This window comes from Mustela putorius, unplaced genomic scaffold (genome assembly GCF_011764305.1).
Source record: "Mustela putorius furo isolate JIRA1106 unplaced genomic scaffold, ASM1176430v1.1 tig00000095_pilon_pilon_pilon, whole genome shotgun sequence".
Lineage (NCBI taxonomy): Eukaryota > Metazoa > Chordata > Mammalia > Carnivora > Mustelidae > Mustela > Mustela putorius.
The window spans coordinates 26,689,364-26,713,612 of record NW_025421280.1 but is presented as its reverse complement, the minus strand read 5'-3'; the positions used below and the strand labels follow the sequence as shown (position 1 = coordinate 26,713,612).

Genomic DNA, 24,249 nt, shown 5'->3' with positions numbered 1-24,249 from the left:
CCGGGTGAGTGGGGTGGTTGGCTTCCTTCTCTTTGGGTGGGGAGTCACTAGTCTGGGTGCCCAGCCAGCCTCCGAGGTCCCGTTTCACAGGCACACAGTGGAGTGGGGGGAGGAGCCCTGCACCTGCGGGGCCCCCCCACCCTGAGCTGCTCTGATGGCCCCTTGCCCTCCTCCCTCTCTGCAGGTGGCAGCGGAAGAGCTAAGCTATGTGGCTTAGTCCATCAGCATCTTATTCTGGGTAATAAAAAATAAAAATAAATGGATACCTGTTTTCCACTGCTAAAACTGAAGCACCACTGTGAGCAACAGGAGAGGGAGAGGAGCACCCGAGGGAGAGAGGAGCCCGAGACAGAGCGAGCGCCCACTGCTGGCCCGCGGCGGCGAGGAGAAGGAGAAGGGAGAACGGGAGGCAGGCGGCCGCGGAGGACCGCCCGCCAGCGAGCCCTGCCAGCCCCGCTCGCCAAGGAGGCCCAGCGCTCGCCGCGTCCACACCTGGGTCTGCGACCAGGGCGGAGGGAGGAAGACCCTCATCTCAGAGTAGCCCTTTCCTCTGTTCTTTTCTTTCTGTTTCTCTTTTATTGAAAGGGGACTACGTTTTAGCAGGAAAAACTTCGCATTTCTGTGCCGAGCAGGCTCCTTGCCGGGGCGGCCGTGCCGGGAGATCCCCGCGGAGGTGTGGGTTCTGTCCCCGCCAGCTCTGAAACTGCCCTGGTCACGCTGCCTGTGTTCTAAGAGGGTTTCATTTAAAGAAAACACGGTGTTTTGGGGTTTTTCTGTTTGTTTTTTAAAGATTCTTTCAAAGGAGTACTGAAAAATATACTTTCCTGAGTTTGTCTCTCAAATCTTAGTGGTGGACCTGGGAGATTCGAGAAGCTTCCAGAAACGAAGTTTAAACAAGGCAACACATCTCAAGATTAGGATCAACACCTTTGACGGGATCGCGAGGAGAATTTTTGTTTTCAGATTTAGCTTCCAGCGGCTTCTCCCTGCACGTCAGGGCGGTGAGAGAGCACAGTCTCGTCCCGGGCCAGGCAGCCCCAGTCTCCGCTGGACTCTGAGAAGCAACGTGCTTCCCACACGCCGCGGACTCGTGCCCCACCCACCCTGGGCCGGGCCTTGGGCAGGACTGGCCGGGAGGCCAGAGGGTGGGGAGGTGGCGGTTCCCTGACCAGAGGCTTCTTCCCCGGGGTCCTTCCTGAGGATTTGGTGGAAGACAGCAGCCAAGAGGACCCGTCCCCCCAGGAGGCACCCACAGTCCCTGTGGCTGGTCGGACACGCTGAGCGCCCCACCTACCTTGTTCTCTACCCCACCCTCCAAGTTGGGAGATCTTCTGCCTGTGGGTACAGCTGTGATGGGGTGGGGTGATTTCTGCTTTTTTTGGGAAAAGGAGTTTCAGAAAAAAATGGGTTCTATGCCGAAGGGGCTTGGAGCAGTTTGTCACCTTAGCTGGTAGAGGGGGCCTCTGTGGGGTCTGGGCCAGGACTCAAGGAACTGCTGTAGCGGGGAGAGCCACCCCCAGCTCCTTGCACCCCGTGGTGGGATAGTAGTCTCCCTGACAACCACCTCTTTGGGGACCATCCCCTGCCTACCTAGGCCCTGGTGACCCTACACCGCCCCCCTTCCAGCTTCCCCATCCCTGTGAGGCCGACACTGGCCCTTATCGAAGCCTCCAGATTCCAGCTTGTACTTGGGAGACGGGGACACACAAGCCACCTTCCTTCTGGCAAGGCCTCTTATTTATTACCATTGCTGTAGGGCTTTCGGTTTCCCCCTTCTTTTGATAGGCCACATAGAGGCATAGAGTTTGGATAGGTTTCCGCTATGACCCCTTGTGCGACACACCCCGTGGGCAACACCTGCGCCCGCCCACCTGCCCTGTCTGTCCTTGGCATGCTTTGCCTCCGCTTTGTGCTGTTTGCTTTGTTCTCCACCTTCATAGCAGCAGTTCCGTTTTCCAGATTGAGGAGCATCTGTACCAAGGCAATGTAACTTTTGATTTCTGGTCGATTTGTTTTAAGCTCTATTGTCACCAATAAAATCTTAATAAACAGCTCTTGTGTTCACACCGGGGCAGATGAACTGCAGGGAGATAGCAGAGCACTTGGCCTGGGGACCTGGCTGGTTGGGAGCCTTGGGGTCACCTGGACAGCAAAGCTGAGAATGACCAGATCTGTGCGGCAAGGCTGTTGGGCGGGGGTGACCTTGGCCCCTGCAACTGGCAGCAGCTGGGCCTGCAGTGGGCAGCTCCTGGGCTCTTGGGTGGGTTAGTTGATGGGCTGCCTGGGGATGGGGATCTGGGACCCCAGCCCTGGCAAAGATGGGCAGGTGGGGTCACTGGGGTCACTGTCCCACCACCTTGGCAATGGGTGATGGTGGAGGTGGCTGCTTCCTCTCCCACCCTTACGTGACCAGACGAGACTGGGGAGCGGACCACGCAGTATTTATTGTTTGGGCCCCCCTCTGGCTCCGTCAGCGGCAGCCACACTCATCCACCACCATGTCCTCGTAGTGCCGCAGTACCACGTTGTCGCTGTTGTCGAAGAAGAGCACGGAGATGGGCGACAGGCGCGCAGGCACGCAGCAGGGCAGACCGCCGGCGCTGGGGGCAGCCGCGTGCATGAGTGCGCGCAGCACGGCGTGGTTGAGCGGGGGCGACCCGCCGGGGCCCGTCAGCGTGGCGGGCAGTGCGCAATGGCCCTGGCAGTAGTTGGCCAGGAAGCCGCGCGGCGCAATGACCCAGCGGTGCCAGCCCACCTCGCGGAAGCTCACATAGAGCCGCCTCGTGCGACACGCGCCCCCGGGGCTGCCGCCCACTGCGGGCTCAGCTTGGCGCCGCGGCCGGGCCAGTGGGTGGCACAGGCGCGGGTCGAGGGTCACCAGCAGCAGCGAGGCCTCGGCCAGGTGCGCGCAGCGGCGGGGGGGCCCGGGGACGCAGCGCCAGCGCCAGGCGAACGCTGCGCGGCGCCGACGTGTTGCGGGGCCAGGCGGCGCCCAGCAGCTCGGCGCGCACGGGCGTTCTCAGGGTGGGCACCGCCTGACGGAGCAGCACCGGCCCGGCGCCCGCGCCCTGGCCCTCCGCCGCCTGCCTTATACTCAGCTCCCAGCTGGCCGGCGCCTCAGCCGCCACAAAGCGCAGCTCCAGGCGGGCTCGGCTCGGGCGCTCTGCAGGTTCCACGGCGGACAGATCGAAGACGACGGTCCACTCAGGGCACTGCCCCGCGGCCCAGGTGGGCTCCGGGAGCCGGGTGGGCGCACCTGGGGAGGCAGGGAGAGGGCTGGGCTCGCGCTGCGCCCCCGCGCCCTGCCTTGCCTGCCCGCGAGGGGGTTTCTGCTGCGGACCCGGGAAAAGGTGAGCCCCCGGGGCTGGGGGCGCCAACTGTTAGAAGGCGTCAAATGGTGTGAAGTGGCGCGCGGGTGAGGGGGCGGGGAGTGGGGGGCAGGGCATCCATTGCAAGCAAGAGGAGGCCCGGCCCGGGTGCAGGGCGGCCTGCCCGCGGAACCCAGGCAGGGCAAGAGATGAACGGATGCCTGGGGCCCCTGGGGAAGCGATGCTGGAGAGGTGGTATCTGCAGGAAAGGCATCAAATGGTGTGAAACAGCGGGGGGAAGGAGAGGAGAGTGGGGGCAGGGCTTCAGCTGCAAGCTAGGAGCCTTGCCCAGTGCAAGGGAGCCTGGCCTTGGGACCATTCCAACCGGTCCCCGCAGATGCCCACGGGGAAGAGGCCATGGAGTGCGGGCGGGTCCAGATTTCTCATGGGCTGGACGGGGTGGGTGCGGACATTCGGAGGTGCTCTGGATTCCCCCACGCGGCGCTGGAGGCTCGTGGCGGGGCGCACAGCGGGGTCTCCGCCTCCCCGGCACACGCCCCGCCAGCACGGGCCCTACTCACCGCGGTCCGGGATGTGGCGCACGATGTTTCCGGCGACCCCCAGCTCCTCCACGTGGCACGGTCTCAGGGTGGTCTCCTGGGGCATCCGCCGCGGGCCCACCCTGGCCTCCTGGGGGTCCCGGTGGCGGAAGAGGCGCCACATGACGGGGGGTACGGGCCGAGGCGTGGGGGCGCCCCGATGCACGTCCGGCAGCCCGAGAGCCTGGAGCAGGGCGGCGGCGGGGCCCGGGGGCGCTGGGGCGCGGGTTGGGGGCAGTGAGGGGAGCAGCATGGCCAGGAGGAGGAAAAGGACGCGGCGGCCAGGACGGTAGCGCGGCGGTGACATTTTCCTCGCTGGCAGCAGCCGGACGAGTGCTCAGGAGCCGCCGGGCACCCTCGACTTGCAGGCTGGGGGCGGGGCCGAGGTCCCCGGAGGGGCCCGGACGGAGGTCTGGGACTGGGCGGGGTCAGGGTCCCGAGGGAAGTGGCCGCGGTCCTGAAGCCGGACGGGGATAGACCCCGGGGGCGGGGTCTCGGGGGATGAGGGGCAGGGGTCCAGAGGGAGGTGACCCGGAGTGGCCAGGGCCCAGGTGGGGCGGAGCTGGACCCAGCCAGAGTCCCGGGGAGGGGCGTGGTCGGTCCCTGTGGAGCGTCGTCGGGCGGGGCTGGGTCCTAAGGGGAGGGACGGTGATCAAGGAATTCAGAAGCGCTTGTCTTTCACCAGGCCGTTCCTCAGCGGCTTCCTGGGGGGGCCAGAACCGGGCCCAGGTTAGCCCCGGGACCCATGTCCCCGCATACTGCCCTGTCTCGCCTGCATCGCCCTCCACATCCCTTCTTCCGGCCAGGCTGCAGCCCACCGGGGTCCCTCCTCCCTGCCCACACGGCCCCTTCCGCCTAGTGGCCAGGGCGTCCCAGATCCTCCCAATTAAACCCTCCTCTCTCCTCCCTCCTGAGCTACCCACCGCCGCCCGCCGGATGGCTTTTGCCCCGATTTAACCCCACCACTTGGGTCTGGATAAACCCTACACTTTATACTCATCCCCTTTCACATCCACCCAGAGTAGGACAAAAGCAAGTCTTCACAGCCCCTATGATTCTCCATCCACTGGCCTCTGTCTACATCTGCCACAGCCCCTACCTTCCTTCCACATTCTGAAAAGATTATGCAGCGTTTAAAAAAAAACTCAATCAATATGGTAAGTGTTCACCAGAGAAAGGCCCCTAATTTCTAAATCACATATAGCTTGCATATTTCAAACTATAAAGATGTCCTCTGGGGGCGCCTGGGTAGCCCAGTCGGTTAAGCGTCTGCCTTCCGCGCAGGTCATGATCTGAGGGTCCTGGGATGGAGTCCCACATTGGGCTCCCTGCTCAGCAGGGAGTCTGCTTCTCCCTCCCCCATCCCTCTCAAATTAAAAAAAAAAAAAAAAAAAAGTCTTCTTCACCCCAATGTTCCAAAAAGTCGACACTGAGATTGCTGCTGTGCGCACCACTGTTCTCCATCAAATCCATTTTCCCTACCTGAATTAGTGGCAGGTCTGGGTTCCAACTCGGGGTCTGCCCAGGACCACCTTACCAGATTCAACGAGGGTTTCCGCCCCTGCTCCTTGGTGCCTTTGTCAGCATCTGCTGATGCTGAAACAGCATCTTGCTGCGGCTTACTGGTCATGGCACTGGCTACTGCTGTTCCCACTTTGGGGAGCCCCTCATGCCTTTGCACATTGGTCTGTGTCTTTGCAGAAGTGGGTTCTACGGTCCGGCTTATGACGTACATATGTATTAAGTTTTCTGAGCTGGTACTATATTCTCACGATCTAGAATCAGAAAGCACAGAGAACTCACAGTTTGCCTGGACCGCTCCTGGAAATCAACCAGGTCTTCCTGGCTGTGTGTAGCATTTCACACACATCTCGCTGGTATCTCACACCGATCCTAGCACACGAGGTTGTTACCGTCCCCTGCATCCCCTCATCCCGAAGAGCACTCTAACTCGGAGACCCTTCCGTATAAGAAACTAGATGACCCCAGTCACTTTAATTCATTCTTCCCTTGGTCTGGAGCCACTGGGTGTCCCTTCCTGGGAGCATGCATCCCGTCCTCTGCCCACTTTCCCGCGGCCTTGCTGCCCTTTCTCTTGCTGCTGCCCCTGGCAGGAGCCGTTGATCTGTGAGGTTTGAGATAAGCCCCTAGAGATAAGCGCTCAGGTCTGTCCTGTGTTGTCTGTTTCTGCTTGCTGGTTCTCCAGATGGAGCAGAGGTGGGGGCTCGTCTCCTAGTTCCATCGCTAGATGCCACAATCTCCCTTTACAGCTCTGGTTTCATTTCGCAGCTTCTGCTCCTGCCTCAGGCTGATTCGAGATACACGAGTCTGCGCTTTTCTCCAGATGGTTATTCTGACGGCTCTTCCCTCCCACTGATATTTAGGACTGGAGCCTATTTCTATTCATGGACTCAGCTCTGTTCCGCACTGTTTTCGTTCCTATACTTTCATAGTAGGTTTAATACATTCAAGGATCTGCACCACACCATGTGACATTCTATCAGAACTTTCCCGATGATGCTGGTTTATTTTCCTGTACAAGCTTCCAAGCACCTCTCCCTGCTCAAAACCAGTGTTCGTGTTAGCATTTGGCGCGGGGTGGGGGTGTGTGTGGCTTCTCTATGATGTCAGATTTGCGCTTTTTGGTTTCATCGCACCATTGTGGGGGCAAGAGAATCAGAACAAGGGCGGAGACCAGACGGAGATGAAGGCAGGCAGCATCTTGGGAGGACTCTGGCTATTTCCTCAGAGCTAAGGAGGACAGGGAGTGAGGGGACTGGTCATGGCACTGGCTACTGCCAGTGGTTTGGCATGATTTCTCTCCACTGCAATGGGCCAGTGTTCCGGACGGGTGGTTTGGGGAGGGAAGGGGGGGGCTGATTCCAGATAGTTCCACAGATGCTGGGAACGTCAAGCAGACCAGGAGATAGAGAATGGCGAGTAGAGGAGCACCGAGAGCTAGGGGAGCACCCTGGAAGTCAGGTGAATTAAATGAAGGGACTGCAGGAGCGGGAGGCCACGGGGAAGTGGTGGGGGCCGCAGGGCAGAGCCAGGTGACAGCCCTTGATGGCTGTGGAGACCAGCAGCCCCTGAGGCGACAGTGTGGACTTCAGACCAAGGAGCTGGGTCAGTACCTGGGTCAGGAGCTGGGCACAGGGCCCCCTCCAGAGGGCTGATGGCGGAGGTGGGGGGCGTGGGGGGTGGTGATGGTCCCTGAGGGTGGTCAGCCAGAGGAGCAGGCGCTCTGGGAGGCAGAGGGAGTGAGAAGAAAGAAGCAGCTGGAATGAATGGAGCTGGGTGCCCCAAGGAAGGGGGCAGTTCTACTCACTGGCCAGGTCCTGAGTTACTCCACTGCGCTCTCCATTGTCATCTCCTTACTGTTCTCAAACCTTGTTGAATTTTCGTCCTCACAGCCTGCAGGATCCTGGTTCTAGGTCCGGGAGATGTCTTCTGTGGCTGGGTGTGGTCAAGTCTGAGACAGCCTGTGCTCGAAAGGAACGTCTGTTCGCCCTGCTTCTGAGCTGCTCGATGACGAGTGAGGACTACCTCCCGTGGTCCTGTCACGCAGAGATTTAGGACTGTATCCCGTGGAATGTTCCAGATCAAGGATTGCATCTGAATTTCTTGTCCTGTCCTTTTACTTGCAATGTTCACACACCCTGGACTTGAAGTCTTTTAACCAGTGGAGAGGTGAATTAAAAAAAAAAAAAAAAATCTTGTGGGGTGCCTGGTGGCTCAGTGGGTTGAGCATCTGACTCTTGGTTTTGGCTCAGGTCATGATCTCAGGGTTGTGGGATTGAGCCCCGTCCCGTGTGTGTGGGGGGGGCAGTCCACAGCAGGGAGTCTACATGAGTTTCTCTCCCTCTGCCCCTCCCCCTTGCATGCTCTCTAAATAAATAAATAAATAAATAAAAAAAAATTTCTTTAAAACAAAATAAATAAAAACCCAATTTGGGGGACGCCTGGCTGGCTCAGTTGGTTAAGCGGCTGCCTTCGGCTCAGGTCATGATCCCAGCATCCTGGGATCGAGTCCCACATCGGGCTCCTTGCTCGGCAGGGAGCCTGCTTCTCCCTCTGCCTCTAGCCTGCCACTCTGTCTGCCTGTGCTTGCGCTCTGTATCTCTAACAAATAAATAAAAAATCTTGGGACGCCTGGGTGGCTCAGTTGGTTAAAAAAAAAGGTCATGATCCCAAAAAGTCCCACATCAGGCTCCTTGCTCAGCAGGGAGCCTGCTTCTCCCTCTGCTTCTGCTGCCATTCTGTCTGCCTGTGCTTGCTCTCTCCCCCTCTCTCTCTCTGATAAATAAATAGAATTTAAAAAAAAAAAAATCTTAAAAAAAAAAAAAAAAACAATTTGGGGCGCCTGGGTGGCTCAGTGGGTTAAGCCTCTGCCTTTGGCTCAGGTCATGATCTCAAGGTCCTGGGATCAAGTCCCACATCGGGCTCTCTGCTCGGCAGGGAGCCTGCTTCCTCCGCTCTCTCTGCCTGCCTCTCTGCCTACGTGTGATCTCTGTCAAGTGAATAAATAAAATCTTAAAAAAGAAAAAAACCAGTCCTGTACTGTCACGATTATTCCATGTCTCCTTGTTTGGTTGTGTAATGTTCGAGAGTCTACCCTCTTTGTTGTGCATTTCTTATCCTACGTTTACTAACCTTCCCTTTTTGCATTTATTTATTTATTCTTTTGGGGGGGTGCCTGTCCTGAGTTCCTCTCTACACCCTACTAGCATTCCCGGAAGTCCTTAATATAGCCTAAAGGTAATCCCCGCCCACTTGCAAAGGGCAAAGGCCCCAATCCCATTTCAGCATTTACTACTTCAGTTCTCATTTTTTAAAAGCTCCAATCAGGCATTTAAATTTTTTTTACCCAGACATGTGTCATTTCTCCTGCTGGTCTCCCTCTTGGGATAGCTTTCCTGTGTTCTGAAACATACCCAATGAGATCTGCGGGCGGTAAACTTTCCTAGTTTTTGTTCCTGTGGGTGTCCTGTCTCTTCATTGTTTTTGTTTATTTTTTTATTTTTTTAAAGATTTTATTTATTTATTTGACAGAGAGAGATTACAAGTAGGCAGAGAGGCAGGCAGAGAGAGAGAGGAGGAAGCAGGCTCCCTGCCGAGCAGAGAGCCCGATGCGGGACTCAATCCCAGGACCCTGAGATCATGACCTGAGCCGAAGGCAGCAGCTTAACCCACTGAGCCACCCAGGCGCCCTTGTTTGTTTATTTTTAAAGATTTTGTCTACACCCAACATGGGGCTTGAACATAGGACCCTAAGCTCAAGAGGCCTGTGTTCCACTTACAGAGACAGCCAGGAGCCCTCAGGTAAATGTTTTCAAAATTGTGTATGAGATTCCCAGTTGCTGGTTCCTTCTTTTTGACACTGGACAGGATAGTTCCCTCCACACTTGACCAGTGTCCCTCGCTGCTGTGTCATTGTCACGTAGCCCCTTTCCTGTGGCTGTTTTGCACTTCTTGCTGCGACATGTTTGGGGCACAGATGCCTTCTTATTCATCCTCTTTCTGATTTGTGTCTTTTACGTTGGAAAATTCTCAGCCCTGCATCTTCTTGTGTTGTCTCCGCTTCCTATCAAACTCGGTGAGGCCGGGTTATTCTCACAATTCCAGCCGTCATCGCTTCCACTACGGCCACTGCAATCTGGGTCACTTTGCAGCTTTCAACTTCCTGACTCTCTCTCTAGCAGCATCTAATTGTATGAGCCTTAACATCCGCAGTGGGTTGAAGGGCGGTCCCCAAAATGGTCTATCCCACATCCTCATCTCTGGAACCTGGGCAGGTGACTTGATGAGGAAAAAAGGCTCTCTGCAGATGTGATTAAGTGTAGGAATATGGGCTGGGATCAGACTGGACTTAGGGTGGGCCCAAAATCAGAAGACAAGGGTCCTTGTAAGAGAGAAGAGCTCTGAGAGAAGGTCATGTAAAGACAGAATGGGCACTGGAGCGTCACGGCCAGAAGCTAAGGGACACGTGGGGCCCCTGGACGCTGAAAGAGACGAGGACGTGCTCTCTGCTGGAGACGTCAGAGCGCGCACGGCCCCGCTGACAATGTTAGACTTCCAGTCTCCAGAACTGTGAGAGACACATTTCTGGTGTTCTAAAGCCCCCTCCAACTCCTGGTACTTTGTTAGGACAGAACCGGCAACGCTCTATGACACCTGATGTCATCTCTGACGGTCTTTCGTGCTTTTGTTTGTTTTTTTAATAAAACGTTTATTCTAGGGTAATCGTCAGTGGGCAGAGATGTCGTGAAGGCAGGCCGGATAGCCATGGGGTAGCCCTCGCCTGGTTTCCCTGAATGTCACCGTCTCACACCTCCACCGTGTATCCGTCACAACTAGGGCACTGAGGCCAGCTATGAACGAAACGTAGACCTTATTTGATTTCACGAGTTTTTCTGCGGACATCCTTTTGTTTTGGCCTGCCAGCCCATGCCGCATTTAGTCACTGTGTCCTCGTCTCCTCCGACTGGGGACGTGCCTCAGTGGCCTTGCTTTCCATGACCTGAAGGTCTGGGGGGGCGGTCCTGACCACTCCGGCAACACGCTCCACACTCTCCTTGCTTCTTACCCCACGTTACACGTTACACCTGACTGTGCGAACCCTGGCCAGCCTCAGGGAACTGAGTTCTGCAGGTGACTGCCAGGGTTGGGGGGACCACGGCAGTGCATTCCTTGGTCTGCCCTGTCCTTTCTGGGCAGAGTTCACGCTGTCACCCTACTGGACATGCTGGCTAGGTGCCAGTCCCCCTGCGCCAGCCCCCACCCCACGTTCTGGACGTGCCTTCTCAGGGCAGAGAGATTAGGGAGCCGCACCCGGCGGGACTGTTTGGTCTGGACATCTCCACCGGGAGCTCACGGGTCTCCAACAGAGATATCTTTCCAGTGTTCAGTTTGGGACAAGCAGGTGCCCCCTTCTCCCACCCACTGCTTTAGCCGTTGCTCTTTCTGGAAACTTCTGAGGGCTGGTCAGACCCCTTGGTGACACCTCACCAATGTCTTCGTGGAATTCTCAACTCACGCTCACTGGACATCGGACAATCGAACAGCCCCCAGACTAGATGCCTGATTGCCCCTCCCCACTCCTGGCATGTGCACACAGCCCTCCCCCTTCCCCCCTCTCAGCCCGGTGCACACAGCCCTCCCCCAGCTCAGCCCCAACTTCCATCTCGGGAAATGGCAGCTCGAGCAGGAAGCCGTGGATTGTCCTTGTTTCTTTTATTTCTCTTTCACCTGAAACAAGTCTGGTGGGTTCTACAGCAGAGTTGGGATCTGACCACGCCCATCCTGGCTACGGCCCCTGTGCCCACATGCCCCGATGACAGAGATGGCCTCATGGTGATCAGTCACCTGGGCTGACAGGGCCCTGCACATCAGCCCCCTGGGGAGACCTCACCTGTTGCCCAGCCCTCTCGTGTCTCTGATCCCTGCTCATCCTGTCTGGTCCCTCTCTGGCTTGGGCGCTGGCTTCTTGGCCTTAGCACCCCCCACCTGTAGTGCCACGCTTGGGGGGTGCAAAGTGCTTTCATATATGTGAATTGGCCACAGAGCTCTCCACTCTGGAACCCCCAGTTCTCTCCTCCCCTTCTTATGTATCCCAATAAGATTTTTAAGATCTCTGCTTCTCTCATCCTCCTCCTGGCCCATTCTGACCCACCTGCTTCCTTGAAATCCCCTCTCCCAGATGGTCACTGATGAGCACCCCCAGAGGTCAAATCACAGGGTCGACTGACTCAGTACGTTGTGAGCGGTAAGCAGCCCCCCTACCTTGCTGCGGCTCGCTCCCCGTTTTCCCTCTGGGTGTCATACTCCCTAGACTCTGCTGGTCACCCAAACCTGTCTCCAGTCACTCTTGGCGCCCCCTCTAGGCTGAGAGCATTGGACACTATCTGGCTTACACCCCGGGGCTGGCGAGTCCTGGGGGTCCTACCTCTGTGATGCTCGATGAGGCCTGTTTCCCCTCCTTCCCTAGGACTCCCACCTGGGTCGGACTGGGTCTGAGTCCCAAGCCCCCTCTCCTGCCTGACTCACCAGCGGGCTGCCCCGCCGGACCTCAAGGCCAGGGAGCGTCAGCATGGACCGAGCATGGGGTCTCCGGGCCACAACTAGCCCCCCTTCTTCCCCACCTCCACTGCCACCTGCTTAGAGGCTCCCCTGTGGCCTGGATCACGGCTGCTCACCCACTGGGCCAGCGACCCAGTCTGGCCCTCATGCTCCTACCACCAACACCCCAATTCTCTGCTCCTGCCAACCTGCCCCAGCCCCAGGCTACTCTACCCACTTCCTGTCTGGCCTGATGGCGTCTAACTGTCGCTAAGCTTCCATGCCTTTATTGCAGTCTCTGTGGGACGTAGGCTCCGGGGGCAGCGTCCATGGTGGCATCATTCACTGCCTCGTCTCCAGGGCAGGCCCCCAGAGCACACGCGGCCGGACAGACGTGGCTAAAGGAATGAACCGGGGCGGCAGCCCCTCCACACTCACTCAGCTTTGCTGGGCTTGGGGCTCTGGGCCTCTGCCGCGTCGTATTCCCGCACGTCCTTCAGTTCACGTACCTGGCCCGTCAGCACCTTGGCAGCAAAGGCCACGATGTACTGGGTGGGGGGAGGGAGCACGGGTGAGAAAAAGGCACTTCCCTCCCTCTGCTACCCTCCCAATGGCCGGCCTTGTGCTTCTGCCACTGGCCCTTTGCATGTGCTGTCCTGGGGACCAAATATGCCCCTCCTGGGCGTGACTGAGAAGGGCCTGCGCCTAGACCACTGCCTGGGGACTGCCTGCTGGGTGGGCAAGGAGCTGTGGGCTGCCAACTCACCAGGAACCAGTAGAGGTTCATGAGAGTGAGCAACAGAAGGAGTGCGTTGAAGAAGAAGTAAAAGGGGATGTCAGGCACCGAGCGCAGGCTGCTGTGGCACGTGGCGTACAGAACCTTGAGCGGGAACCAGTAGAGGCGGAACCAGAACCTGCAGAGGGGAGGGGGGCTTGGGGAAGCTGTTGGCGGGGTGGCTTGCCCCCCACCCAGGCCCTATGCTATTCCATCTGGACTCATCCATCTGTCCCTGCATAGCCTCACCCATCCCAGTCCCTCTGTCCCCTTCCTTGCCCACCCCTGCCCATCTGTCTCCATCCCAGCTCTATCCTTTCCCGCCTAATCCTGCTTTCTGCCTGCCTTCTGCCCCACCTCTTGCGAGCCTGTCTGCCAGGCCCTGCCCACTTCATCAGGCCCCACCCGCTTCCTGCCTGGCCCCACCCATTCCCTCAAGCCCTTCCTCCCTCCCTGAATGCTCCGCCCCTTCTCACCAGCCCCACCCCCTACCCTGCCCACTTCACCAGGCCCCACCCACTTCCGGCTTGGTCCCACTCCTTCTCACCAGCCCCCTCACCAGCTGAGGCTGAAGCTGAGGCAGCCCAGGTCAGCCGCCAGGGCGTGGAGCCGGTGGTGGGAGCCTCCCCGGGACTTGAAGTAGACATTAAGCTTGGTGAATTCCAGCTGCACGTCACTAATGTCATGCAGGAAGAGCACGAGGATGCCCACGTTGTGGAACCTGGGGAGGAGGTGGGATAGGAGAGGAGAGAGGGTAGGTCACACGGGGACCGTTACCCTGCACCAAGTCTGCACCCCAAGCCTCCTGGAGGGCCGTTCAAAGCTGTGACCACGTGACCCGCCCATTTCCCCACAGGGCCAGATCAGGGGCAGCACCCAAGCTGTGCCTGCCCCTTGCTGGCCCCACCCGCACCCTCATCCTCCCTGGAGGCTCCTTGTCTGCCCCATCTCGCCTCTGTGACCCCTGACCCTTGGTGGCCAGGGCCATTTTGCATCCAGATCCTCCGCAAGTTTGTCCCTCACCTCCAACATCATTGCCACGCTGACCCTCCTAGATCTGTTCATTTAACCTGAACATTGCTGCAATCTGGAGACCTGTCTAGGGAAGACTGAGTCCCCAGCAGGCTCTAAAGAAGCCTGAAGGCCGTCCCCCCAGTCCCACCTCAGCATTCCACCTGACAGCTGCTTGGGCCACTGGACCTGAATTCAGCCTGGACATGGCTGGGCATCATCTCTCACTCCACCCTTCCGACAGCTCATGTGCCACAGACCCTTTGCACATGCTGATCCCAACACCTAACACGCACCTCCCAGTGTTCATGGAGTCTTTCTTCACCTTTCAGACTTTGCTCACCTGTCACCCAACCACCCACACCTCACCACCCCCAGGTCTTCATCTCCGATTTTCCCCCATAGTTATCACCTTCAAACAAACTGTTAGTTCTCTTCTTGTCTGTTTGTTTGTTTGGGTTTTATCACCTGATTCTACTCTAGAGCAATGCTATCTCATAGAACTTTCTAGAATGATAGGAATGTTCTAAACCTGCATTATCCTGTATGAGAGCCAGCAGCCACATGGGTCCACTGAGCAGCTGCCATGTAGCTAGTGTGGCTTACAGAATGAAGTATGCAACTTTATTTCAGTTTAATTCCAGCTGACATGGGCATGGGTGGTCAGCAGCTGCCGCACCAGACTCATGGGGCAGCCCGTCTAAGAGGGTCAGCACATGAGCCATGAATGTTATTTCAGATTCCCTATCAGCCACATTTTTTTTTAAGATTTTATTTATTTATTTGACAGAGATCACAAGTAGACAGAGAGGTAGGCAGAAATAGAGGGGGAAGCAGGCTCCCCGCCGAGTGGAGAGCCTGATGTGGGGCTCGATTCCAGGACCCTGAGACCACTACCCAAGCCGAAAGCAACCAAGCCATCCAGGCCCCTATTAGCCTCATTTAAAACAAGACGTAAAGAAGAGGTACAATTAATCCTAATGCTACATTCTAACTAACTCAATAAGTCCGGAACATTGTCATCTTCACGTGCAAGTGCAACTGATACAACGAAAGGATTGGCAAGAGAGATTCACTCTCCACTGCCTTTGAAACAAAGGGGAGATCTTACATGTAGGACAGGTTGAGGTGCAGATGGGCTGTGCCGGAGGCCCTCAGGGACCACACGTGGTGGCTGCAGCGGGCCCCAGAATGCCGCCAAGGTGGGTCTGCTGCGCTCCTAGCCACACCCCCCGCGGCAGCCAGGCACAGCAGGCGGCCCAGGAAACACTTCGTTTTTGTTTTTGTTTTGTTTTTAAGATTTTATTTATTCATTTGACAGACAGGAATCACAAGTAGGCAGAGAGACAGGTAGAGAGAGAGGAGGAAGCAGGCTCCCTGCCGAGCAGAGAGCCCGATTCGGGGCTCGATCCCAGGACCCTGGGATCATGACCTGAGCCAAAAGCAGAGGCTTTAACCCACTGAGCCACCCAGGCGCCCCCCCAGGAAACACTTCTAAGTGTCCCGCCCGAGGTTGCCACAGGTTGGAGGGGCCGGAGGGAGATGGGCAGTGTACGAACGGGCTGGGGGTTTCCTGCACCTGATACCCCACCCCCCGCACCATCCCTCTAGCAGTCTCTTTCCAGAACCTAGCCCTGTGGATACCCACTGGCCCCCACCAGCCTCCCCTCTCTGCTCATGCTGGGCCCTTTGCCCTCCTGCCCGCTGCCGGACTCACCGGAAAGCATAGGAGGAGACGATGAGGACCAGGGTGACCACGTGGTGGATAAGCATGACCACCGAGTCCTTGCGCCAGGCGTCCATGTACAGTGTGGCATAGATGGAGTGGCCGTAAAAGCTTCCTTGCAGCAGGTAGGCAGCTGCGATGTCCCGGGGCACCGCCATGCCTGGCGTCCAGTCTGGGGAGAGCAGGCGTATGTGGTTAGGGGCCTCCAGGACCCCCTCCGGCTGGGGTGTGCCACCCCCTTCCACAGGCGCCCTGGCTACTGCTTTTCTGCTCCCAGTCTCTACCCCTGATTTTTTTTTTTTAAGATTTTATTTATTTATTTGACAGACAGAGATCACAAGTAGGCAGAGAGGCAGGCAGAGAGAAAGGAGAGAGCAGGCTTCCCCGCTGAGCAGAGAGCCTGATGTGGGCCTCGATCCCAGGACCCTGAGATCATGACCTGAGCCAAAGACAGAGGCTTTAACCCAGGCGACCCTCTACCCATGATTTTTTAACAAATGAGTGTTCTTTTGGGGGGAATGGTTCTAGATTTATAGGAAAAGGTGCTCCTACCCCTGAAATCTGTCCTTTGCAGGATTTCCAACTCTGGCTTGGTTTCCCCGGCCAGTGCCGTTTGGGATGGGCTGGCCCACCTCGTGGGGTGTGGCTGCTCCCCCGCCCCCACCGCCGCTGCTCCTGCCCCTGGCTTCTCCTGGCACCTGTCCCCACCTACTCAGGCTTCACCCCCTTCTGGTGACCCTGACTTCCAGCTCTCCCCATTTCCTGTCTCAGGACCATTACCAAGAGGACTCTGGCTACATCCACCCAGACTTCCCTGGCCACTCCCCAAAAACAGCCACCCTGGGCTCCCTCTGGGGCCTCCCACCTCCAGCCTCAGAGACTGGGAGCCCCCTGGAGGCTGGCCATGCCCTAAACCACGCCCCCCGCCCACCAGTGCCTCATCTCAGCAACAGTTCTTCATCTGTGCCTTGACCTCATGCCTTGACCCCATGTGGGTCCAGGCCTCTGCTTGCTTCCCCTGCCCTCGCCACCCTGCCCCTGTTCCCGACACCACTGTCTCCTGCTCAGCTCGGCCCCAGCTCCCCCTGCCCTGCCAGCCTTCCAGAGCCTGTCCCCGACTGTCCACCTTCCCTGTGGCCGCCATGAACACACAAGCCCCAAGCTCTGGCAAGTCCACTCCTAGCGAGGTGCCCGAGGGAGCTGAAGCCAGGGCTCCTTGCACACATGCGTGCACAGCAGCACTGCTGGCCGCCACCAAATGGTGGCAGCAACCCAAGCGCCCGCCAATGCGTGAGTTGGGTGAGCAGAACGCGGGCCCCCACACAATGGAAGGCTGCCCGGCCGTGCAAAGTGGCGAGGCACTGACTCCCACTATGAGCCTCAAAAACCAGATGCTGAGTGAGAGAAGCCAGACACAAAAGGTCACATGCTGCCTGATCCCATGTCTAGGAAATGTCCAGAACTGGCAAATCCAGAGACAGAAAGCAGATCCGTGGTGGCCAGGGGGAGGGAGACAGGGTCTCCTTCTGGGAGGATGGAGGCACAACACGGGGAATGGGCTACGTGCCCCTGAACCGTCCACTTGAACATGGCGAATAGTTAAAAACTATGATACGCTGACCCCCAGCCATGTTTATGTTTGGCGGCACCACTGTGCTTGTACCGTGGCACGGCGATCTCCAGAACACTCCTCAAGGTGCACACTCGAACCTCTGCGCCCATGAAACACCAGCTACCTGGGTGCACCCCAGACCTGTCTCCCAGATCCACGCAGCTGCCTACTCCAAGGACCTCAGACAAGCAGGCAGAACTGACGACTGGCAAATTATGGTTGACTTTACGGCAGGTATATTCCACCTAATTTAAAAAAATGCTACCCCCCCCCCGACCAATGGATTAGCTCTAGCTCTCCTCCTACCACTTTATCAGGTCCAGGGGCTCCTCCAAGTTTGACAACAAAATGCACACTTCCGGGAGGGCCCTCCCTCTGAGCTCTGCGGGACTGGCCGCGGCCGGGGGAGGCTCCTACACACACACACCTGCCGTGCACTTCTGTCCCCCTTGAGAAGGAAGGGACACAGAGGCGCCTCAGCGTACAGAGCCAGCCTGCTGTGGAAACAGGACACCGAATTTTCCACCCATCGCAGTGGCAAGACTTTCACCACTGGGCCAGCGCCCCCTTCCAGCCTCGAGCCCCGGATGTGGGGCGGGGTAGGGAGAGTGCAGCCCCCAGGGGATCCCCCATCTAGACTCTGTCTGTGCCTCCCTGCACTCATGGGCCACGGAACCCCAGCCTGCCTTCAAAACATTTCTCAAACCAACCACTTCTCTCCCATTCTGGGCCCCATCCTGGGCAGCGCCCGCTTGCGCCCTCAGCGTCCTATTCAACTGGGCCTGTCAGTATCTGCCCCCCTACCTCACAGTCCTCCGGGAGACACCCCGTCCTGGGGGGTTGCTCTCTGCCTCTGAGCATCTGCCAGGAGTGGGCCTGTCCCATAGTGGCCTTTGCATATCCTCTCTGCTTCGGGCTCCTCCAGGTCCCCCACGGAAAGGTCACTTTTGGTGGGGCCATCCCCATCTCTAGAATATTCCCGGGCCTTGCCTGGAATTTTCTCATCAGCTGTTAACAGATTTCGTACTTCACTGTCACCACAAGCCATCAAGGTGGGGGGCTTTCTTTGGAGCACTCAAAGCTGTGTCTGCATGGTGCCTGGTACACAGTAAGTGCACATGCAAAGCAGCAGCTCACTTGCAAGCATGTTATCACTGCATAATTTAAAAGAAAAAGCCAGAGGCAACGCCATGCCTGAAACTGACAAGGACCCACGATGGTTCATTCACACAAAGGGAAATTGAATGACAGCTAAAACCTGCCTCCAGGGATTTATAACAAGGGCAATACATGTGGGCGAGTGGCCATGTGGGTGACGCAGTCCCACTGAGACAGACAGGTGCCCAGCAAATGCGGTGCTCGCCACTAGGATACTGAAACACCAAAGTTGTGTGCCAAGCCCTCAGATGGGGGCGTGGGGCTTGGTGCCACCAGGCGGCTTCAGAAACTGTTTACGTCCCATGGCAGGAAACACATCCACGTGGTCAACATAGGAATAGAGAAATCTGGACGCCCCCATCACAGATCGGGTTTTCTAGAAAGGCCTGCCTGACGGTGATAAAGGACAATGCAGTCACCTTCCTGCCTATCCCACCAAGCTCAGGCCTTGACCACCCCCACACCTAATCCAATTGATGGATGCGGCCATTTCTCGTCATCTTTATCTCTTCACCAAGCCGGTCCAAGCCACAGTAGTCCCTCACCTCCCCACTGGGCCACTTTCTTCCTTATCCAAGACTCTCCTGCCTCCACATGGCAGCCAGAGGAAGCTTTTTATGAGCCACAAACCCATCCCATTTAGAATGAAGTTCAAACTCCTCCTATCCTCCTCTCATCCTCACACACCAAGCTCGTGCTGGCCCCAGGGCCTTTGCACACGTGGTTCCAGACACCTGGAATGCCCACCTGGGTCCATACAAGGGGTCACCTCATTCAGGACACCTCCCTGAGCCCTAACAGTACCAGGTCCTAAACAGGACCCTTTCCTGTCCCTGGAGCCTTTCAGGCACCCTTGTCTTTGAGCTACCTTGCGGAGGCGGGGATTGTCTTAAGGCAGACATCCAGCATGAGACATATGATGAGTGTCCAGCTCCCCCATGTGGAGAACCTTCCCCCACCCTGCTCTGTCCGGCAGGGCCCCTACCGTAGAAGACAGAGGGTGGGTCGTGAAAGAAGGGGTAGTCGGTGCCGAAGAGCAGGTAGGCGCTGTAGCTCCAGGCGCCCAGATAGAAGAGAAACTTCCAGGCGCTCTCAGGCATCTTGGCGGCATCTCTAGGCTGGAGGCGACACCGCTTGGCCAGGGGCTACGGGTGAGAAGGTGGGTGGCCATCAGTGCTGGGGGCCAAGGGCCGGGGACCACACCTCCAGGGCGGAGAAAGCCAGGCTCAGGGGCTCTCCAGGCTGGGCAGTGTTGGGGAGGGCCGGGAGCGTAACCAGAGCCCACATGTGCCAGCCAAAGGCTAAACTTAGTGCCCAGCTGTCCGACACAGTGTGGGGAGGGGAGTGGGGGGGGCTGAGGAAACGTAGGGAAGGCTGTGGCGGGGAGAAGGGGGACACGTGAGTATGGTGCAAGGAAGACCAATGGGGCCAGCCCAGGGGAGCTGGGGGACCTGGGGGTCCCAGAGGGAGCTGGAGCTACGCCAGGGAGGAGGGGAGATTAAAGAGAAGATATGGAGGGGCCTGTAGGGGTGAAGCTGTGAAGAGAGCATGGAGGTGAGTATGGGGGCATCTGGGAGAAAGTGGGGAGGATGGAACCTCAAGGGACTCCCATGGGAGAGAAACCTGAGGGAAGGGGTACCTCGGAGGGAGAATCTGGGGGTAGGCTAGAGAACGAAAGAGGTTGGGGAAGATGGGGTGGGTAGTTGGGGGAGAGAGAAGTGGGGGGGCAAAGAGGAGAGAATGGGGCAGAGAAAGAGAGGGCAGGCAGGGAAAGGATGTACAATGAGACAGGGGACATGAACTGAGCCACCTAAGGACAACCAGGGAGGCCTGGAAGGAAGAAAGGTCATGCAGCAGTGAGGTATGGAGGAGTCTGAGGGGCGCAACTCCCCCCCCACACCGAGTCCAGGAGCCCCCCGCCCCCCGCCCCGCCTCCCGCTCCCTAGGGGCGGGGCTCCAGAGCTGCTGGGTCAAGCCCGCCCCCTTCCCCGCCCCCTTCCCCGGAGGAGAGGCTCGAGGGGGCCGGAGCACCAACAGTTGCCATGGAGACAGGCAGAGCCGGTTCCAGTCACCCCTGGCAACCAGGCGGCTGCCAAGAAGATGAGCTTTGGAGGAAAGGGCAGCCCCTCCACCCCTTTCTTGGGAAGGGCGAGCCTCGAACTGCTCTGCCCCACCCGGACTGGCGGGACTGGCCACAGCTGTGGGGACTCCAAAAGGGAGGGTGCACGCGCTGTTGCTGTCCCCCACACCCTCCACCAGGCTCCCTCATTGTGAAGCCTCCTCCTCAGGGGGAGAGCCCACTCCACTCTGGTTGTCCCAGAGCGACCACATCCCCCTCCTAGAGGCTCTGACCCTCAACCTCCTGGACCTCCCACTTACCAGCTGGAAACTGGGAAAGCAAGGGGACCAACAACGCCAGGTGGGAACGAAGGCTGACCTGTGCAGGGGCCCTCGTGCCTGCCTCCTCCTACCTGAAGAAGGGTGGTGGCCGGGGTCCCCTCCCCATGCGGGTGATGGGGATGATGGTGGGGACAGTGGCGGCCGGACAACACCCTATCCTTGACTTAACAAGGGCTAGCCTCTTCCCAGCCAGCAGAGAAAGGCCCCTTTGTTGGCGCCGGGCTCTCTGTCCCCGCAGCCCCTGCCACCTCCAGCCAGATTGGGGCGGGGTGACCCCAGTCATTCCAGGAGGGAGTCGCAGCCAAGCTAGGGACCCAAACGCCTTCCCACCAGCTACCATAGCAGTGACGCCTCCCTAAGGATGGGAGGGAGGCCAGGCGCCAATGTCACCCACAGGGTCACTCCAGTTGGGGCCGTAGCCTCCCCAGACTTGCTAGAAACTGGGCAATTCGGACGCAGCTCCTTAAAGGCAGCTGGGTCCAGCTCTGAAGACCCGGGCCGCACCACCTCCTAAGATTGCGACCACCCGCGTGGCTGGGGAGTCCAGGCCTCTGCCTCCCCAGGTCGGAGGGTGGCGCTGACTCCAGACATGCGCGAGACAGCAACCGGGTAGCTCCTGCCTCTTCCCGGGAGCAGCGGACAAGTCCGCTCTGCGGCCCCGTGGACCTCGTGCCCCGCTCCGGTTCCGGACGCGCCCCGCATGGCCCCAAGGCGCTAGGCGCCGGCGGCTTCTGTGCCCCGAGACCACCCCGCCCCGCGTCCTCCGCTCCTCCGCCCTCGGTTCGGCCCTGCCCGAAAGGGCGCGCGGCGGCCCGGGCCCTCCCACCGGCCGGGGCCCCCTTGTCCCGCACCGCCCGGCGTAAGTCGGCCCCGGTTCCCCCACATCTCGAAAGCCCCATCCGTGCAGGGGTCCCCACGTTCCGGCCCTCCTCCAGCTCGGCCACACCCCCGCATCCACCCCACCCCCACCGCCCTCAGCCCGAAAGCTCCAGCCCGAGGCCCCCCGCGTTCCAGTGACCCCGCCTGGAGAGGCAGAAAGGGGTCCGCGAGGGCCCGGGATCCGCGTCCCACGCCCCACATAACAGCCCGGCCCCCCAGCCCGCGACCCCGCTGCCCGGCCCCCGGCGGCACTGACCCGAAAGAGGCGCGCGGTGGCCGCGGAGCGCAGCGCCGTCCAGCCGAGTGCGCCGAGCGCCAGCAGCAGCAGCTCGGGCGGCGCCAGGTGCGCGTGCTCGGCCAGGCCGCGGCGCGCCAGCCCCCAGCCGCAGTCCGCGCAGCCCCGCGCCGCCGCCAGCGCGCTGCCCCAGCTGCGCTGCACCAGCTGCGCGTAGCTCGGCATGGGCTCGGGCCCCGCCGGCCCCGCCGCTGTCCCCGCCGCCGCCATGCCTCCCGCTCGCTGGCCGCCGCCGCCGCCGCCGCCGCTTGCGCCCGCCTGCGGTGGCCGCCGGAGCCGCGCGCCCCGCGTCACGCGCCGCGGCTGGGCCGGGGGCGCGCCGGCCTGAGCTGGGGACGGGGAGGGGCGGAGCCGGCACAAGCTCCGCCCCTGTGGGGGCGCGGGCGGCGGGGACTTGGGGCCTGGGTGCGACGTCTGAGACCCTGAGGGCGCGTGGGCGCTTGGTTTCCGGGAGGCAGTAGCGGCGAGCACGGGCGATTAAGACGTGGCGCTATCGCGACGTGTCCTGGAGACGGGCCCGCGTTCCTGCCCATTTTCCAGGAGAAAACCAAGGCGCGGAGCGGCGGGGGAGGGGGTCTGCCAGGTGCACGCCTGGCCTGGACACCGTGTCCACAGCCTCCGTCCCCGCTCCCTTGCCCACCCGGGGCTCCCCCACGCCACCGCTCTGGGACACGGTGAGCACCAACAGGCAGTGCCCTCCAGCGGTAACTCCGTCTCTGGCCCTCCACCTCTCCCTGCCCTCAGGACCACCTGCTGCTCTCCGTGACCCTGAGGACCTGGGAGGCCTCCCTCCCCGGCAGCAGGTTAACACAGGCCTGCGGGAGAGGCAGAGGGAGTGGACACCCACCCGATGGGACTTAGAGGCTGGATCAAGACCCCTGGCTCCATTGGGACCACCCCTGGTGATACTCAACTAAACAGCAACCAGGCCCTGTGCCTGAAGCCCTCAACTGCCATGACCGAGGACACCAGTCACCTGTTGGGAATATCACCTTCCCTCACAGACAGCCCCCCAGGACTCCCACATTCCTGTGTTCCTCCTCCCCTCCCAACAAGGTCCTCATCCTAAAGCCTTTAAGATGCAGAGTAAAAATCAGTATGGGCCCCGCAGGAGTCTTGACCTAACTTTCAGGTACATGGAGGAAAACAGCCAAGAGGATGGAGGAGGCATCATCTCTCCTCTTCCCCCTCAACCTTCATCCAGTCCGGCAACACAGTGTTGGCCCTACTTCAAAAGTTCACGAATTCCTCCACTTCTCTGCACCTGCACAGCCTCCTGTGGCCCTGGGCTCCCCTAGTGCCTCTTGCCTGGTATCCTGGCTTCCTCCTCAGCCTGTGCAGAGGCTGGAGGGAGACTGCTTGCGACCCTTCCGCTGTTCACAGCACCCACGGCTCCCATTGTGCATAGTGAAAGGCCAACTCCTCACTAACTCATGACCTACTGTGATGCTCTTCTCTCCACCTTGCTCCCCACATGCCACACTGGCCACCTCACTGTTCTCTGGCACAGTCCTGCCTCAGGGCCTTTGCACTGGCTGTTCCCTCTGCCTGGAATGCAGGTCCCCCAGGTACAAGTAGGGACCCTCCCTCACTTCCTTCACACTTTACGTACGAATGTCAGCTGCTCAGTGCACCCGACTTTCCCATCAGTCTTCTTTTTTTTTTTTTTAAGATTTTATTTATTTATTTGACAGAGAGAGAGAGAGATTACAAGTAGGCAGAGAAACAGGCAGAGAGAGGGGGGAAGCAGGCTCCCTGCCGAGCAGAGAGCCCGATGCGGAACTCGATCCCAGGACCCTGAGATCATGACCTGAGCCAAAGGCAGCGGCCTAACCCACTGAGCCACCCAGGCGCCCCTCCCATCAGTCTTCTTGACCATTTTCACCATCTGCGCATGGTACCTCCCCCTCCTCCTTGAATGTGCACTCTGTGTGGGCTGGGGTCCATCTGGCCCATCAGACCAGGAAGTGAGAAGCCCAGCATATTGCGGTATGAGGCCTGCCTGACCTGGTCAAGCATTAAGGCTCAGCCAGAGGCCAGAGACCTCACTAAAGCTGCAGCTTGCCCAGCAGGCAGAAGGGGCCTCGGGAATCCTCAATTAGCTAACTACCTGCACCCCCAGAGGTCTGACTGGGCCTGTGGTGCAGACCTGGGCCTTCCAGCTCCCCCACCTCCCCCGCCCTCCCACCCAGCACTATCTGTCCCTATCTGGTCACCATGGCAGCCATCAGTAATTCGAGAGGAGCTCCCACCCACCAGCCCAGCCCCAGCGCCTTGAGTTTCATCCTGGGGCGGCCAGCTGGGAGGCCACCAGCCCGTGGGTGCAGAGCAGAAATGGAAGGTGGCTCCCCATGCCGGCAGCTGGGACCTGACAAGGGGCTGCTAAGGTCCCAAGGCTGGCGCCCCTTCCCTGTTCCACCTGAGGGCA

At 59.1% G+C, this 24,249-nt stretch overlaps 3 protein-coding genes across 4 annotated transcripts in view; 1 reads left to right on the top strand and 2 right to left on the bottom strand.

Annotated features, from left to right (window-relative positions):
• UPF1 (UPF1 RNA helicase and ATPase) overlaps positions 1-2,051 on the top strand; it is a 37,444-nt gene extending 35,393 nt beyond the window's left edge. For both annotated transcript variants that reach the window (XM_013060573.2, XM_004760915.3), the window contains exon 24: positions 185-2,051. The gene's annotated coding sequence lies outside the window, so the exon portion shown is untranslated. The remainder of the gene's footprint in view (positions 1-184) is intronic.
• A 374-nt stretch (positions 2,052-2,425) lies between these two features.
• Positions 2,426-4,214, bottom strand: GDF1 (growth differentiation factor 1). The gene is given in 3 exon segments (XM_004760917.3): positions 2,426-2,920; positions 2,922-3,256; positions 3,890-4,214. Coding segments are annotated over 3 exon segments (1,110 nt in total). The 3' UTR covers positions 2,426-2,470.
• Positions 4,215-4,484: 270 nt separating this feature from the next.
• Positions 4,485-22,052, bottom strand: CERS1 (ceramide synthase 1). Its single transcript, XM_045081356.1, has 7 exons — positions 21,783-22,052; positions 19,233-19,392; positions 15,469-15,649; positions 13,300-13,461; positions 12,732-12,879; positions 12,404-12,513; positions 4,485-4,611 (listed from the first exon to the last, which is right to left on the bottom strand). The coding sequence occupies exons 1-7, from the start codon at positions 22,029-22,031 to the stop codon at positions 4,569-4,571; spliced, it is 1,053 nt and encodes a 350-aa protein (XP_044937291.1). The 5' UTR covers positions 22,032-22,052; the 3' UTR covers positions 4,485-4,568.
• Positions 22,053-24,249: the final 2,197 nt, after the last annotated feature.

Coding starts and splice junctions, on each gene's coding strand:
- CERS1 (XM_045081356.1), bottom strand. CDS start 22,031: ATGGCGGCGGCGGGGACAGCGGCGGGGCCGGCGGGGCCCGAGCCCATG. Junction 19,393..21,782: donor CCACCGCGCGCCTCTTTCGG/GTCAGTGCCGCC, acceptor TCTCACCCGTAG/CCCCTGGCCAAGCGGTGTCG. Junction 12,880..13,299: donor CTCAGCTTCAGCCTCAGCTG/GTGAGGGGGCTG, acceptor TCCCCTCTGCAG/GTTCTGGTTCCGCCTCTACT.